Raw genomic sequence first — 16,976 nt, forward strand, 5'->3', positions numbered from 1 at the left:
TAAAAGGTACGTGCTTTATACATTATTACATAGTGCATTTGCCTAAATCTTTTTCTATAAATCAATGATTAAGATGGTCCAATTCAAAAGGAAAAGCGTCTAAAAGCATGATTTTAACGTAATTATATGCATTTTACTTTCGCTCTTACAAGTCCGATGATTATCACCTCGTATAGCAATTAGCAAGTAATAGAGGGCGGTGGGAAGGAGTTACACAAGACATCAACCCTGGTCCTATTCCTGCGACCAAGCTGACACAAAGAGACCTGAGACCTGAGAGCGAGGATGCTGCTTACTTGAAGAAGAAGCTCGGATTCATACTGTTCTTGTACTTCTGCATACGTTAGTATGAACAGAAAGCTTTATCAGGCTAGCATTGCATTCGTATGCATTTTATCTAATTTTACGAGAAGCCACTCATTCATACAGATATAAGGGTAAAGTAAGATGTTCAAAAGGTTCATGAGCAAAAATGAGACGAGGAGAAGTTACTTGGCATGCACAACCCAACTCAAAAATTCCTAACTAGCTTTTAGCATATTTTTAGTGTTTCCTTTTATGATTTTTCAAAGTCAAAAAACAAGAAACTTATGAACAAAATCTGTTCAATATTTTCAGTGTCAAGCTGTTAGCAAATTCGTACATGTTCTAAAAGTCATGCTCTACGAATATTAAGCTCATGAGTCATGACACGAGTGAAAATCAATTGACATACGGATTTCAAAAGGTGATCTCGTGGCACTTCCAAAACGCTAAATATTTAGATATGCATGAGTAGATCACTTCTGAAAATTATCTTCCAAATTGATAATTATTAAGATATCAAACTAGATTAAATCAATTAATAAATCAAATATGTCAAACTCATGGGGGTAGGAGTGAAATCTTTTGATCCTTTATAATTAAATAAATAAATAAAATCTGTCAAACCTGAATTTTTCATGATCATAAATGATAAATCACGATTATGAATGTCTTAATGATTTTTAATTTGGTTAAAAATTTACAGAAATGATATACCTATGAATATCTAAACATCTAATGGTTAATTTGTCAAATTGTGGTTGAAAAGTAATTCTTACGACCGTTGATTTGAAAGTCCTCATGAAATTCTCATCTTAATAGTTCTCATTAGAACCTCACCCTTCCTTTTTATACCAAAACCAAACTAAACAAAAACTTTGGGTTGGTCCGATTGGTTTGGATCGAATTTTTCACAGCCCTGACTGTAGTAGTAAAGAGTTATTATAGTCCACTAACATTTTTAATGGTCCTTAACCTCTGACATCAAGGAGAATTATTTTACTTCTTTTATCCTTATTTTAAAAGCTCTAATAAGTTCCAGGTCAAAAAGATTTCTTATGAACAGAAAGAAAATGCTGATTTCTTAAGTACTCAGCCACCAGTTATGAGGTTCAGTTAAAACTTTCCATGCCAGTTTGGCAAGGGCTGTTTTTTTTTTTTTTTTTTTTGAATAGGAATTGATTTCATTAGTAATCAAGCCATGAAAACAGGCCAGAGTCTAACCGAACTTACATAAGAAAATCCAGGACAAACCGGATAACCTATCTAAGCCACAACTAAACTCATTAAAGTCTAAAGAGACGCTCGCTGAACAGCAAGCCTAAACTAAGCAAGAATAGTCTCGCTCTCTAAGGAAAATATATTCATCTAGCTTAATCGGCCAATCACGCAATTGTGGTACAAATATCAACTAGAAACATCTTAGAAAAGCTTATAGAAATTACCACTACTTCAAAAGGCTTGAGTCCAGAATGTCTAACAGCTTAGAGAATTTAAGAGAGCGCTAGTCCCTCCCCCTTGGGGTCAGGACCAACACCATCTTCAACCTCCTCAGTAGCCAACACCCTCGGCAACAGGTTGCACCTTGGGCTCTTCTTGAAGGTTTGCAGCCCTCTCCAGATTTGAGCCTCCCACTAGGCCCAGTTACCAATGGCCCATAGAAAGAAGCCTTAAGCCCAGTCACCTACACCGGCCCATATGCTCCGACCAGCCCAGTCAAGTGATTTACTTTTGGCTCGCGAAGAGCAGCCCTAAGCCCAGTCAACTGTGGCCCAGAAACCAGCCCAGTCAAATTTCCTGATCTTCCGCCTCACTGGTGACCGACCCAGTCATCGTCGGCCTTCCATCTGCCTCCACAAAGCGCGGCACATCTACATATCCCAAATAAGGGTCGTCCCAGTCCGACGCCACCGAAGCCAGCACCTTTAACAACCTTTGACGCCGCCACAACAAAGAAGATCCAACTGTGCGGGGCACCCATCTTTGTAAGACCATGGAGTCAGCATCGACTTCCGGCTCAACTCCGCCATCTATCTCAGCCTGCATCCTCAGCCAGGGTTATCTGCACCGCCGTCACTATTCCGCGTCTCTTTCCTCCTCATCCAGAATTTCGCCCAATCTGGGTTTTCTCTGCCAAATGCTTGCAACCCAAACACGGCACATAATCCACCAAGACCCGTCGTTCGTAGTCGAGCCAAATTGTCAGGAGGCCACACTGAGATAGCATATACCTTCCCACCATCAGCAGCCCAAGAGGCCAGGCACTCATCAGTACTCCCCCTCAAGAGCTTAAGGGGGAAGAGAGGTCCGATCGAAATCAGAATCAACATCCATACAAAGAACATGTGGAGAGAAACAACGCCAGAACGAGCCTGGCGCGCTGTACGGGAACAGTAGAGACCGCCGTCCTTCATTCTCAGCGCCTCCAGTCGGCGTTGCTAGGGTTTGGAAAAGCACTTCGTGTGTAGGGCTGCTTTATTAAAACTCAAAATTGAATATTACAAAATTATTAAAACAATTAGTTTTTCGGTATTTATTTGCCATCTTCACCTGTGTTGTTCCATGCAATAACTGGAATAAACTTTTTTCTCTTTTCAAACATAAATGTGGATATATGTATATTTAAAGTTGTTTAATGAATTCATTTAATTTCCATCGCTAGTTTAATGAATTCATTTTATTTAAAAAAAAATAATGATCAATGTTTTCTTTTCGTTACATTATTAAAGAAGATTGAACTATATGTCAGTCCTAATCCGCCACTTTCTCACAATTCCTTACCAGTTAGGCTAAACCTCAAAAAACTTCTAACAATTGCCTTCTTTCAACATAAAGGCTGTCATTCTAAAAAAAACAAAAAACACAAGGACGGTTGTATTCATTATCAAACTTTTGTAGTTATATTAAAAGTCATCAATCACTATGCATGGATGCTGATAGGAGCATTTTAATGTGATATTTTAATAGTTAATTCCTCACATTTTGCTTAGTTAATTCCTTAACTGAATTGATTTTTATTTCAATTTCTATTTTTAGGTACATTGGAGTAGATGAAGGTGAAATGAGTGTTAGGTCCATAATTACTTGGAAATGATGGAGAAAAATGGAAATGTACTAAAAGATCAATTTTACACATATTCCTACTCCGGCTAGGAGAAACCAAGCCAAGCAAAGAAGAAGGAGCGGCCGCTTGACCAAATGAACTTCAAATGAGCTGAAACCTTCCAGATCCATTCTAGACACCCAAAGGATCATTTCTTATGAAGAGTGCCAGAGAAAAATATGAGTGGAAGGCCTTCAAACAATCAGCCCAATTTTCTACAGAAGCAAAACCGGAAAACTGGACCTGTAAGAGGTCCAGCAGCATTTCCGGCCCAACCACATGGATTGAAGCTCTGAAAATTTGTCAGGATGATCTACACTCATAGTGGAACATTTCATATGAAGAAGTCGAAGGAATATAATGAAGTCTTGTTGGAGAAATAATTGAAGGAATAAAGGGGAAGAAACTGACCTGAAAACAGCTCAACACCACATATTCATGTTTCCCACCCACATGAAGAAAGCTAGATGCTTTTCTCTTTTTTCCTTGGATATATTTTTTCTACAATCTCTTTAATAGATCATCATCACTTCCATGTTGCTGCACCTTCATGCTTTGCTTTCATTTCATCATTTCTCTTTCTTTTCCATATTTTACAAATCACTTTCATACTCCACTTTCATTATTTTTCTTCCACTCATCATTTCACTCTTCTTTTTCTTCCCTATATAAACACCTTCTCCTCTCATTCCAAAACACATTCCTTCATCCATTCCATCTTCTTTGTCTCTCCATTTCCTTTCCATTTTTCTCTCCATTCTCTAGTTCTTAGTTTTGCATTTTCAAGCAAGGAGAGGAAGAAGAAGAAGGAACCGTGAAGATCATATCCTCCATCATCCACCTTGAAGGCTTGCTTCCAAGATTCAAGATCCAACCATCTAGCTCTCCATCTCCATCTCCACTCACGGTGTAATTCAACCTCTTTCTTTGTAATCTTGCTTAGTTTCGTGAGAATTATTTTTAGTTGACATTTATGTTTGAATAAAGTTTATATTCTGAAATTTTATGATTGAATAAGGATTTTCGATTTCTATGTTGTGATTCCATAGTTGCTTATGTGTGATTGTTCGATTGAATTTGCTTGATAGAAAACTTTTATATGTTTATCTTATTTGGGTCGACACTTATAGGATTTGCATGTAATTGGTGCTAGGTTTAAGAACATGAAATCGACTTTTCGTTTTGTGTAAACTTGAATCAAAGTAGTAAAGGTTTTGGACAAAAATCGAATTCAATTGAAGAGGATTGCAATTAGGTGAACTTATTCATACTAAGTTGTACACTTGAGTTGATAGCCTTTCTCTATGTGTAATGCATTAAACATGACATGATTGACTAGCTTTCTAGGGCTTGATTGCATGTTTGATAGGATTGATCTAGGTGCTTTCGCTTAGGTTAATTAGCATTGAAAAGTAAAATATGGGAAATCATTTGCTTTCGAATGTTTCACATGATCAACTCCGTTCACATGACTTGGAAGAACAATGTAGGGTTAATTCGAATTCAATGATAAACTTGGGTTTAATCTTTGTTTCTTATGTTTCATTCTTGTACATGTGTTTTTATATTTTCTTTATTTTAATTTTGAATTCTATAATTCTTAAACCCCCCCCCCCCTTTTTATTTTGTTACTTGTATATATTTATATTCTTTATTTTATTTTTGTAAATAATACTTTATTATTTTAATTCTTTATTTGTTTATACAATTGTATATATTTATATTCTTTATTTTATTTTTGTAAATAATACTTTTCTTTATTTGTTTCACAATTACAGGTGTACCCTCAATCCCCGGAATAGAACGATCCCTATTTACTTATACTACTAACGATATTTCAGGGTTAAATTGCGCGCTTGCTTTTAAGCGCGTCAGATGCCACTTTAACCTAACAAATAGTTCGGCAATATGAGAACTACCATCAAGTGGTTAGATATGGCTATTGGCTATTGGCTATGGCTACCATCAAGCAGCCCAAATCCTAGCTATTTTGATAAACAAATTAGGCTTAGTTTGTGATTGATTCCTGAGCTGCTTTTGGAGCTGGGTCTAGAGGATGGTGTAGTCAAATAAGGCGAGATATAGAGAATGAATTGTCTAATAATCTATTCATCTCACGAATGGACGTATATCAAGAGGATTACATGTATACAATTGACTTACGTCTCTATTCTCTATCACATAAAGAATAGGTAAGTATTAACTATAATATAATTACAATATATTTCATTCCTAATATTAGTCCATGACTCACGCTAACACTCCCCCTCAAATTGGCGCATACACGTCAACCATGCTCAACTTGCTTAGTGAGTCATAAAACGCCTTCCTGGAAACTCTTTTGGTAAGTATATATGCAAGTTGCTCTTCAGTTTGGACGAAATGAAAGCTAATAATTTTGACATCTAGCTTCTCCTTTATAAAGTGAGGATCAACCTCCACATGCTTAGTACGATCATGCTGTACTGGATTCTGTGATATGTCAATAGCTGCCTTGTTGTCACAATATAACTGCATAGTACTTTTGAGTTTGAAACCCAGATCACGTAACAGATTTCTCAGCCACAGCAACTCACACACTCCGTGAGCCATACCTCTATACTCGGCCTCAGCACTAGATCGTGCCACAACTTTCTGTTTCTTGCTCTTCCATGTAACCAAATTACCTCCCACAAAGGTAAAGTAACCCGATGTTGACCTGCTGTCTGTAATATTTCCAGCCCAATCTGCATCTGTGAAGCCACAAACCTAAAAAATGTTGTTGTGTTTAGAAAACAGCACTCCTCTTCCTGGAGCTGACTTCAAGTACTTCAAAATTCGCATAACAGCATCCATGTGACTCTCACTCGGGTTATGCATGAACTGACTTACCACACTCACTACATATGCAACATCTGGTCTAGTATGAGCCAAATAAATTAAACGCCCAACCAACCTCTGATAGCGAGCCCGATCAGTGGGTATCTAGATACTCAGCTAAACAATGGCTCTGCTCAATAGGAGTATCAATAGGTCTGCAATCCAACAAACCTGTCTTTGTCAGCAAGAACATACTTCCTCTGGCACAGGTAGATTCCTTCTCTCCCCCTGGCTACCTTAATTCCTAAGAAGTACTTAAGTTCACCCAAGTCCTTCATCTCAAACTCAGAGGCTAACTGTTTCTGCAGTCTATCCATCTCAATAGTATCATTGCCAGTGATTACCATGTCATCTACATAAATAATTAGAGTTGTTACATTTCCTTGTTGATGCTTGAGAAACAAGGTATGGTATGAGTTGCTCTGTCTGTAACCAATCTTCCGCATGAACTGTGAAAATCTTCCAAACCAAGCACGAGGTGACTGTTTGAGACCATATAGAGATTTTCTCAATTTGCATACAAAATCACCAGGAGAAGCAACTACATACCCAGGTGGAAGGCTCATGTACACCTCCTCAGCTAACTCTCCATGAAGGAACGCATTCTTGACATCAAACTGTCGGAGTGGCCAGTTTAAACTAGCAGCAAACTAGAGCAGAACCCAGATAGTGTTCATCTTGGCAACAGGAGCAAATGTTTCATCGTAATCTATACCATACGTCTGAGTAAACCCCTTTACTACAAGGCGTGCTTTGTATCGACTCACTGATCCATCTGCATTATGCTTCACGGTAAACACCCAACGACAACCTACTTCTTGCCCTGTGGTGGAGGCACAAGTTGCCAAGTATTGTTCTTCTACAACTCCTCCATCTCTTCCTCTACTTTGGATCCCCCAATGCATCCTGCACTTTGTTAGGTACTGACACAGCAGATATTTCATTCACAAATGATTCATATGACTTAGACAACCTCCTAATGGACATATAATTGGCTACTGGGTATTTTGATTTAACAGTAAGAGTATGTTCAAACCTTTTGGCTGGTTGACCCCAAGTAGTCTTATTTGGTAACACATATTGCCCAACATTAGACTCACTACTACTAGTACCAGTGGGTGGACATACCTTAAATAAGTGATCTTCAGCACCAGGAAGCTGTGGGTCAGGGGTAGGAGCTACAATCGGAGGGGCAGTTATGTCTTCAACTTCATTTTCTGTGATTGAGACTGGTGCCTGGATGTCTGGACCTTCTGCTTCTGGAGGTGACAGGTTGATGGTCTCAACTGGATCTGTCAAAATACCTCCTGCTTGTGTGACTTCTTCTCCTCTTTCTGATTCCTTGCCCTCTCCATGATACAGCTCTTCAAAATATGAATTCTCCCCCTGAAGAGCTGTATCTGAAGAGGAAAAATAGCTCATGTTCTCAAAGAAAGTAACATCCATAGTGACATAGTACTTTCTGGTAGGTAGATGATAGCACTTGTACCATTTCTGATAGCCTCTATAGCCAACAAACACACACTTAAGCGCCCGGGCATCCAACTTAGACATCTGGTTTTTAGGGACATGGACAAACGCAACACAACTAAAGACACGAGCTGGAAGATTATGAAATGAAGGTAAGGAGACATGAGTTGCAAGAACCTAAATGGAATTTTTCCCTGAACGACACTAGATGGAAGACGATTGATAAGATGGGGGGAAGCATGTACAACATCGCCCCAAAGATACTTAGGCATATGGGCACTAAAAAGAAGGGCACGAGCCATATCAAGTAAATGACAGTTTTTCCTTTCAGACACTCCATTTGGTTATGGTGTTTGTGGACATGTAGTTTGGTGAACTATCCCATGGGTTTTGAAGAACTCTTGGAAAACATAATTAACATATTCTCCCCCATTGTCAGAACAAAGAATTTTAATGGTGCTATGGTATTGTGTTTGAACAAGAGTATGAAAAGTTTGAAAAGCTGGAAATACTTCATCTTTAGTTTCAAGAAGAACAACCCATAACAACCTCGTACAATCATCAATAAACAACACAAAATATCTCATACCCGATACAGTGGGCTCTCTAGAAGGTCCCCAAACATCAGAATGAATCAACTCAAAAGGAATAACACTTTTATTAGAAACACTAGGAGAATAAGTAGCACGATGACTCTTGGCCAAAACACGTGTTTCACAATGTAAAACAGACTCATCCACACCAATAAACAGAGTAGGCATGGTTTTTCTCATAAGACTAAAAGAAGGATGCCCTAAACGGCGATGCCACAACCAAATTTCACTTCGCTTGTCAGAACTCGAAGTCAAAGCTGCGCGGGACTGTGCTCCTGGATTCTCCCCTGCGTATGTCTGATCCAGATGGAACAACCTGCCCCTCAGATACCCTCGACTGATTATCTCCCTGGTGAGAATATCCTGAAAAATCACATACATAGGATAAAAAGTTACGGAGTATTTAGACTCAGTATTCAACTGTGGAATAAATATCAAATGATGAGACAAATCAGGCACATATAAGACATTATGAAGTTCTGAAGTGGGAGTAATACGAACTGACCCACCCTGACCCTAAAACAAGAAAGGCCTCACCATTGACATTTGTTACATAAGACACTGGTGCGGAAGACAATTCAGTAAAATTTTGTGCCAAACTTGCTTTCTTTCTTGGGAGAGAATCCATCAAAAGTTTGGGCCTCCCGCGCTTCCTGGTAGGGAGTTCGGCCTGAGCCACTGTGTCACCCATATAGGGGACGGCGGTGCCGTGCTCACTTCCTTTGGGTACAGCGTCATGTCCTCTAATTTTAGGGACATCAATCCTTGCAGACACGTTTGTAGTAGGTATGTGTGATCTCATCACTTTAACGATATCAGAAAATGCATCAGGCATCGATTCTACTACGTTATGAAGAACGGGAATTCTCCGCACTTCAATTTCAAACTATGCTGTTCGGGGATCAAGATGAGACACAGTGGGGACAGACCAATACAATTCCTGTCGTTCATGTTGAACATTTATGTTTTTATCTCCCCCTAGCGACTGGAAGACTATCTCATCAAAGTGACAATCCACAAATCTAGCGGTAAAGAGATCGACTGTCAAGGGTTCTAAGTAGCGGATAATAGTTGGAGAGTTATATCCAACATAATTGTCTAATCGTCTTTGAGGACCCATTTTGGTGCGCTGTGACGGCGCAATTGGCACATAAACTGCACACCCAAATATGCGTAAGTGTGAGAGATCGGGCTCATACCCAGTCGCCATCTGGGGCCTCAGACGAATAAGCACACTTGCATGCACTATTGCATAGCCCCAAGCAGAAATAGGGAGAGGGAGACTATTGCGCATTACCAATGCCCTAGCAACCATTTGTAGTCGTTTTTTGTCGGATTTTGCGAGACCATTTTGGGTGTGAACATGAGAAACTGGATGTTGAACTTTGATAGGAGCATAAAATGTGACGTTTATAATGTTTAAACCCTATATTTTGCTAAGTTATTTCCTTTATCTTGATCAATTTAACTTAGTTAGTGTTTTTACAGGTAAAATGGAGATCTACTCATACTAGGAGACCTGTCGAAGACATGTGGAAGCATCTAAGAAGTCTCATGAAGATCATTACCGAATTGAACACAAATTGTGCTTTAAAAATCAAATCCATTACAGATTCGGAAAACTGCCACTGCAGATCAGTCAACTTCAACGGAGTGTCAAAAATCATTCAGAGCTCAGAAAATTATGATCTTTATATGGATGGAAAGCTACGGATGTCTAATTTCCAGAACTTTTTACATCTCATCGATATCTATTTTCTAGAAGAAGTTATGACAGTTTTAGTGCACTGAGGTCAAGTCTGCCGGAAATCTGTTTTGTGTCAAAGGAGTTCTAACTCAATTTTGTTTCTTCATCATCTATCTTAGTTTGTTTTCAAACTTGAGTACCATTTGCACAGAACATTTAGACTGTTATAGTATAAATATATTATAGTATAAATATCTATATCTTGTAATAGGTACTTGAGTGTATAGATAAGTACTTGAGTGTGTAAATATAGGTATGAAGACTTGTGTGGCATAAAGTATATGGGGAAGCAACAAGCATGGCAGCTCTCATAATTTCAGCAACCATGTGGAGTTGCAGCTATGATCATTGAAGCCACTATAATGGACTTCTTACCATTACATTCACACTACAATGTATTCCTATAAATACCCTCTTTTGTGAGAATAAACATATACCTTGCTTCATCCATCTCATCTTCTTTGTCTCTCCATCTCCTCTCCATTTTCTGTCCATTCTCTAGTTTTCTTGTTCTTCATTTTCAAGCCAAGAGAAAGAGAAGCCATGCAATACATCAATTTCCTAGCCGCCATCCACCCTTGTGTCGTCCCTAGAAGATTGCTTGCTTTCAAGGATCTTCAAGTTTTTCGTCTCAAGGCTTTATCATTCATCTTTCAAGGTGTATTATATCATTTCTCTTGTTTTCTTTGTTTGATTTTGTAAGACTATGAATTCTAGTTAATGTTAAGGGCAAAGTTTAAAGCCCGTTTATATGTTTTGAAATAAAGTTGTGATTTCTATATGTTGATTTATATGTTACTTATGTGAGATTGATCAATTGATTTTGTTTTATGGAAAACTTTTATATGTTTTTGTTCTTTGGTGCGCAACTTAGAATGATTGCATATAATTGGAGCTAGTAATTAGGTTCATGCTTTGTGACCCTAATTCGAATAAGTAGTAAAGGCTTTGGACAAAAGTCGAAATCAATTGGTTTGTATTATTGAATAGACATGCTTTGTGTACTAGGATTAATACAATTATTGACTAAAATTTCACTTGCTCTTAATGATTTGAAACTTGAGTTTGCATGGTTGCTTTGATTGTGTGAAACCTGTTTTCAAAATATATTGGTTAGGTGCTTTGCTTGATCAATTGTGTAAAGGGAAGTAAAATAAGGGACATTGGTTGCTTTGATCTTTGTTTCTTGGTTGATATATTCTCGTCTCATAGATAACCAACTATTAGAATTGTGACCGGATTTCTTGCATATGGATGTAGTTTTGATCTTTGTTCCTTACGTTCCACCCTTGTAAATGTGTTTTTACATTCTCTTTATTTTATTTAGTTTAATTTTCGCAACCATAATTCTTAAACCCCTCTTTTGTTTAGTTATTTGTATATATTTCTATTCTTTATATTATTTTTATAAATAATACTTTATTGTTTAATTTCTTTATTTGTTTACACAATTACAGGTGTACCCTCAATCCCCGGATAGAACGATCCCTATTTACTATATACTAACGATGACTTATAGGGTTAAATTGCGTGCTGCTTTACAGCGCGTCAAACTTCAATTCCAATGGACATGCAATAATCATCAAAAGTTTTTTATGTAAACTCCCCAGCATTGTCAAGTCTGATAGGTTTAATAGGATGATCAGGGTGGTGAGCCCTTAACTTAATAATTTGTGCTAGGAGTTTAGCAAATGCAGCGTTACTGGTGGACAATAGCATGACATGTGACCAGCCGGTCGATGCATCAACCAACATTATAAAATATCTAAATGGTCCGCAAGGTGGTTGAATAGGTCAGCAAATATCATCTTGGATTCTTTGCAAGAATGGTATATTTTCTTTAGTGTCCTTTGCATAGGATGGTCTCGATCCTAATTTTGCTAACGAGCAGGCTTTGCATAACGAAATATAGACATTAGAAGCAACTAATGAGGATTTTGGTTAAGCCATAAAGTCACAATTAACTTGAGAATTAGAAAGAGAAATCAAAGGAGAGTCAATGGCGTCAAAGCCATGGTGGGGCCATAGGCGGTGGACGGCGCCGGCCCTAAGTGGCCAGTTTTGCACATTCTTGGCACCATGAGGCACAGGTGCATCTCCTCGAACCAAGTGTTAGTTCTTACTTCTCTTCATCTTGAAGAATGGATGTCCGTGTGAAGTCTTTAATATATGGATCATCATATCATGACCTGGGTGTCCCAAACTGTCACGCCAAAGCCTATATGTGTCAAAATCCCATAAATCATCTCTCATAACATGATTGTATTCAATTATGTGGATAGTGGTTGCATACAACCCACTAGATCGACATATAAGTTTCTCTAAGACTCTTTTATATCCGTAGTCGTTAGAGGTGATGCAAATGAACTCTTGTCCATTCTCACAATGTGTTTCCACATGAAAACCATTGGCTCTTATATCTTTGAAGCTTTAAAAGGTTCTTTCAGCCCTAGGAGCGTAGAGAGCTTCAGTGGCATTTGTGCTATTTGGCAACATAAATTGAGCTAGTCCTCGACCATGAATCAATTTAGATGACCCTGTCATCGTAGTCACTGAAGATCGAGTAGGCGTCATCTCAAGAAATAACTGCCTATTTCAAAGTATGGTGTGCATAGTAGCACTATCCACGAGGCATTCTAGCTCTCTGAGAAACATACTTGAATGAATAAAGTTCGAATCAAAATTGACACTTTATTTCAATGAAAGCCAATGATTAAGTCAAATTTTCTAAATCAAAATTTAATCTAAAAAATGACAATCAAGCTTAGACAAGTAGTAGTTACTCAATCCTTTCGGTAACTCCAATTTGATTGTGACCAGGTAAGGTAAGGTGAGATTTTGGTGGAGTTGTGCTCACTTTTAAAACCGTTCTCTCAGTTCAAACCTTTCCTAGACATCACAATTAATTTTGGATGAGCCTACTTTGGAAAGAATTATAACCACTTGTCTTTGTTGATAGTTTCCAAATTTTGGATTTGGATTGAAACTAATGATGTTTATATGGTCAAATTTTGATGCTCACTAACGCTCTTAGTTCGTAGCGTACGAACGCTCTTAGTCCGTAAAAAGCAATGCTTATGGATGCTCGTAGTCGAAGATTACGAACGCTCTTAGTTCGTATATAGCGTGAATCCCCACGATTCCTCTTTTAGAAAATCGAACCCACGTTACAGAAAGGTGGGATGTAGAAGAAGGGAGGTTGCAAGTCCTTGAGAAAAAGAATTTAAATTAAAATTAAATTCAAAAGCAGGAACTTTAATATAAAACTTACTTGGTAATTTGAAGCTTGAAAACCTTGATACACGCGCGTGTTGATGCAGACGTTTAAAGGTCTTTAGGATTGCTAATGTTTTTTTATCCTTTCTGTAGGATTGCAAGGCAGCTTTCGATCCTGATTCAGAAGTAGGTGGCATGACGCCGCTGGCTGGCTGCGATTTCCAGTGGAGCGGGTAAGTGGTTGACTGAATATGGCTGGACTTCTTGGCCGCAGGCTGGTCGGCAAGTCTAGCCGAGATGGCTGCAAGGGCAGGCGGGCTAGCACGAGCTAGGTGCTTGGCAAGGCTAACGTTGGAAAATTTTCTGGTTTTTGGATTTTTGATCTCAGGGTTAGGGCTCGTGTTGATAACGTGTTTAAGAATAAGAGAATTCGAGAGAGATTGATGAGAGAATTATGTATTCCACTATTGATAATAGGAGCCCTATATATAGGGATTACAAAGTACATATTCTATTTATACAAGGAAAACTATTCAGAATAGGACTAGGAATTCTATAACACTCTCCTATTACAATTATAGAACTAATCATAGTTTGATAAGGCACACAAATGTCAACATCTTTCAACATTGGGTGCATTGTTTTGCATGTTGAATTTATTTCAATATGATAAGTTTTCCACTTGACCATATATCTACATATTTACATAAGATTTTTCTTTTTCTTTTTTGAATAAACACACAAGATTTCTAAATGTAAAGGAGTCGTGAATAAACATGGTAGACTTGTAGAGTGTGAGATGAAGCATAATAATTTATAGTCGCTGTAGACATGGTTATTTCTTGGTTTAGTTGTAGTGGGCACACATTAATATATGGTGCTTCTCGAGTATGATCTGCTAGTGTTGTTTGTTTTCTTGATATATAGAGTTTCACTTTCCTTTTTTTAAATTTCGAGACAGAGAGTTCTTGTTTGTTTTCTTCGAAAGTGGTTTATACTCAACCAATCTTTATTTGTATCTAACATTTTCATCAATAAAATTTAATCCAAGTAGAGGCGAGCTCTTTTTCATTTTACTGAGGAGTTCGGTTTCTGCTCATCCAATCTCTGTTTATAAAGATGCATTCTTTTTTCACCCAATTTGGGTGGCCCCTTCATCTCGGGTGGCTCCGATTAGGGATTTGCTATTGATCTCAACTCAAAAAATCTGAGATGAGGTGCACCGTGCACCTATCAGTATTCAAATATGGGATTCAGGCCGCTTGGTTTTGTCCGTTCATAATCTCTTTTCTTCTCTGCCTAATAATATATAGATTGTTGCACCCTGTACCCAAAAATGCCAAAATTACCCGTTCACTAATCAATTGGATAGTAAATGATAGGACACTCCTCTTTTCACCTTCGTAAAATCATTTTGGGGTATCTAGAGTTGACTTCTTTATCAATCCAATTTTTAAGAAATTTTCTTTACAAAATTTCTAGAGGACGTTAAAACGAGTTCGTAGCCGGACATGCAGTATGCCGAAATTAGAGTTCGTATGAATAAGTTACGGTCTACCAAATTTTATTTCTACGTTGGAGTTTTTATTTCTTCAGAATTTTTGAAGAAGACAAAATGGACATCTCAGTTATGAGTATATATAAGAGGTAAGCCTAGCAGATTAGGGCACCCCCTCTTTTTCAGGTCGTATACACATCGAGAAAACTCGACCGGGATCAGCTTTCAAACCTGACTTCAACCCGACCCGACCCTCTCTTCTCCACTATATATGGAGGCCAGGCCTGGTTGCCACCCGACGAGCTTCATTATCCCAACCCTATTTGACAAGTATAAGGTTGTTATGGTTGCTCTACATTCAATTAAAGACCTCAACATATGCTGACATTTAAATTCCTCTATTGATCTATTTCTTGTTTTTTTTTTGGGCCCTAATTTTATAATTTTTAGCTGCGTCATTGTAGATAAAGTGATTCATAAAATTTTTGTTTCAGTAGATATCCATAACTCTGTTTATCATGTTCTATGTAAGATATTTCTTATAATTGATCTTACATATAATTGATACCAGTACCGAATTCTTGGGCAACATCTTTTAACGAAGATAGGCAGCAGTTTACTAAGGATACTTGGCCTTCATAATAACTTTACTCTCAATTTTGAATTTGAAGTTACATATGCAGAAAATAATGAAAGGATGTCGCAAAGGAAATGAAGGATGTACAAAAGAATTGGAGAATGCCCTGAGCTCATTCACCGTAACTACGCTTTTTTTTATTTACCAGAAGAATTTTGATAAACATTTTTACACCAAAATTAGGGAATGCTAATTTTATGAACGGATATAAATTGGAGAATGCTAATTTATATCCCAATTTCATGTTCTCTTTTGTCAATTCTTATGTGTTGAGTTAACTAGCCAGCTAGTGAATGAAAATTCTCGATCAATGGAGTATGGAACAACTACTGCTTCCACACGCATATATGGTATATATGTGATGGAGAAATGATGGCAGTAACTGAATCAATTCAGGGAGGATTTATTCTGAAAAAATCCAACAGTCAATTGGAACACGAGTTTAAAGAAATAGATTAATCCAGCAATCACTTGGAACACTAGTTTAAAGAAATAGATTAATACAGCATTCACTAACCAAACTAACCCAATGACCAACCAAAACAAATCAAACCCTTAAAAGACATAATAGCCATTGCCAAAACAAACTAGAGTTGATAATTAAACAAAATCACATAACCTTGAATATCGAAAACCACCTGAAAACTCAACTAAGCAATTCAGAGCTAATATGACATAGTTTTCCGTAGGGGAACTTAGTACGTATCTAATAAGTATTTACCTCGGCACCCAACGCGAGACTTAGCCAAACTTCCAATCCGTCCTTCCGTATATCAAATATCGAAGGGTCCATTCGGCTCAAGTTGTTTCAACAGTCCCAGATAAGTAAGATACAAAACCCGATCTTTAGCACCGGTCCTGTGATTCTTGGTGTGCTTGCAGAAGTACTTCAATTCATTGAGTTTGCACATTCCGAGCATTTGACCCAAAAGCAAGAACAGCCAATTGATTGACCTCTTCTTGTCCATCTCAGGCTTCACACAATTTGTTTGACCACAGAACTTGCAATCCGGGAGTGTGGGAGTCATCCAAACTGCAGGTGCCCTATCACGCATTGCACTCTTGTGCTGAGACACATAAGTCGCCACTTCCTCGAACTTTTGTTCCAGATCATACTCAATCTCATACTTCTGATCACACTTTTTGCATTGGACCGCACCACTGATTTTCTTGATGCCATTAGAAAGCAAATATCGACGAGAGTACACTTGAGCACGTTTTGTGGTAGCCCAAGGATATGGGGCTGGTATGTCTTCAGTCTTCCCTTCTCTTAGGGTTTGAGCTGAAGATCTGCGGGCACGGGACGACCTGGAACTACCAGCCGCTGAAGCCTCGTGATTAGAGGCAGAAGGAGCAGGAGGGTTAGAGTTTTGTGGTGATGTCATGAGGAAATTCGTTGCTGCAAATAAAGTTAGAGACTGAGACGCTGTCGAGATCAAAAGAGGAGATTGTTGGATGGGTCGGGTTGAATGGTTTCCGGTGGAGAGTTGAAGGGTTAGGAGCTCTTCATGTTCTTCATTGATGTGATCAAAAGGAATGGAGGAAGTCAT

The 16,976-nt window shown here is 38.2% G+C and overlaps 1 protein-coding gene across 1 annotated transcript; it reads right to left on the minus strand.

The window, feature by feature from the left end:
* Window positions 1-16,161: 16,161 nt before the first annotated feature.
* Window positions 16,162-16,976, minus strand: LOC112194161. Its single transcript, XM_024334413.2, has one exon. It carries the CDS (start codon window positions 16,974-16,976, stop codon window positions 16,200-16,202), a length of 777 nt encoding a protein of 258 aa, XP_024190181.1. The 3' UTR covers window positions 16,162-16,199.

The sequence above is a fragment of the Rosa chinensis genome, chromosome 3 (assembly GCF_002994745.2).
Source record: "Rosa chinensis cultivar Old Blush chromosome 3, RchiOBHm-V2, whole genome shotgun sequence".
Lineage (NCBI taxonomy): Eukaryota > Viridiplantae > Streptophyta > Magnoliopsida > Rosales > Rosaceae > Rosa > Rosa chinensis.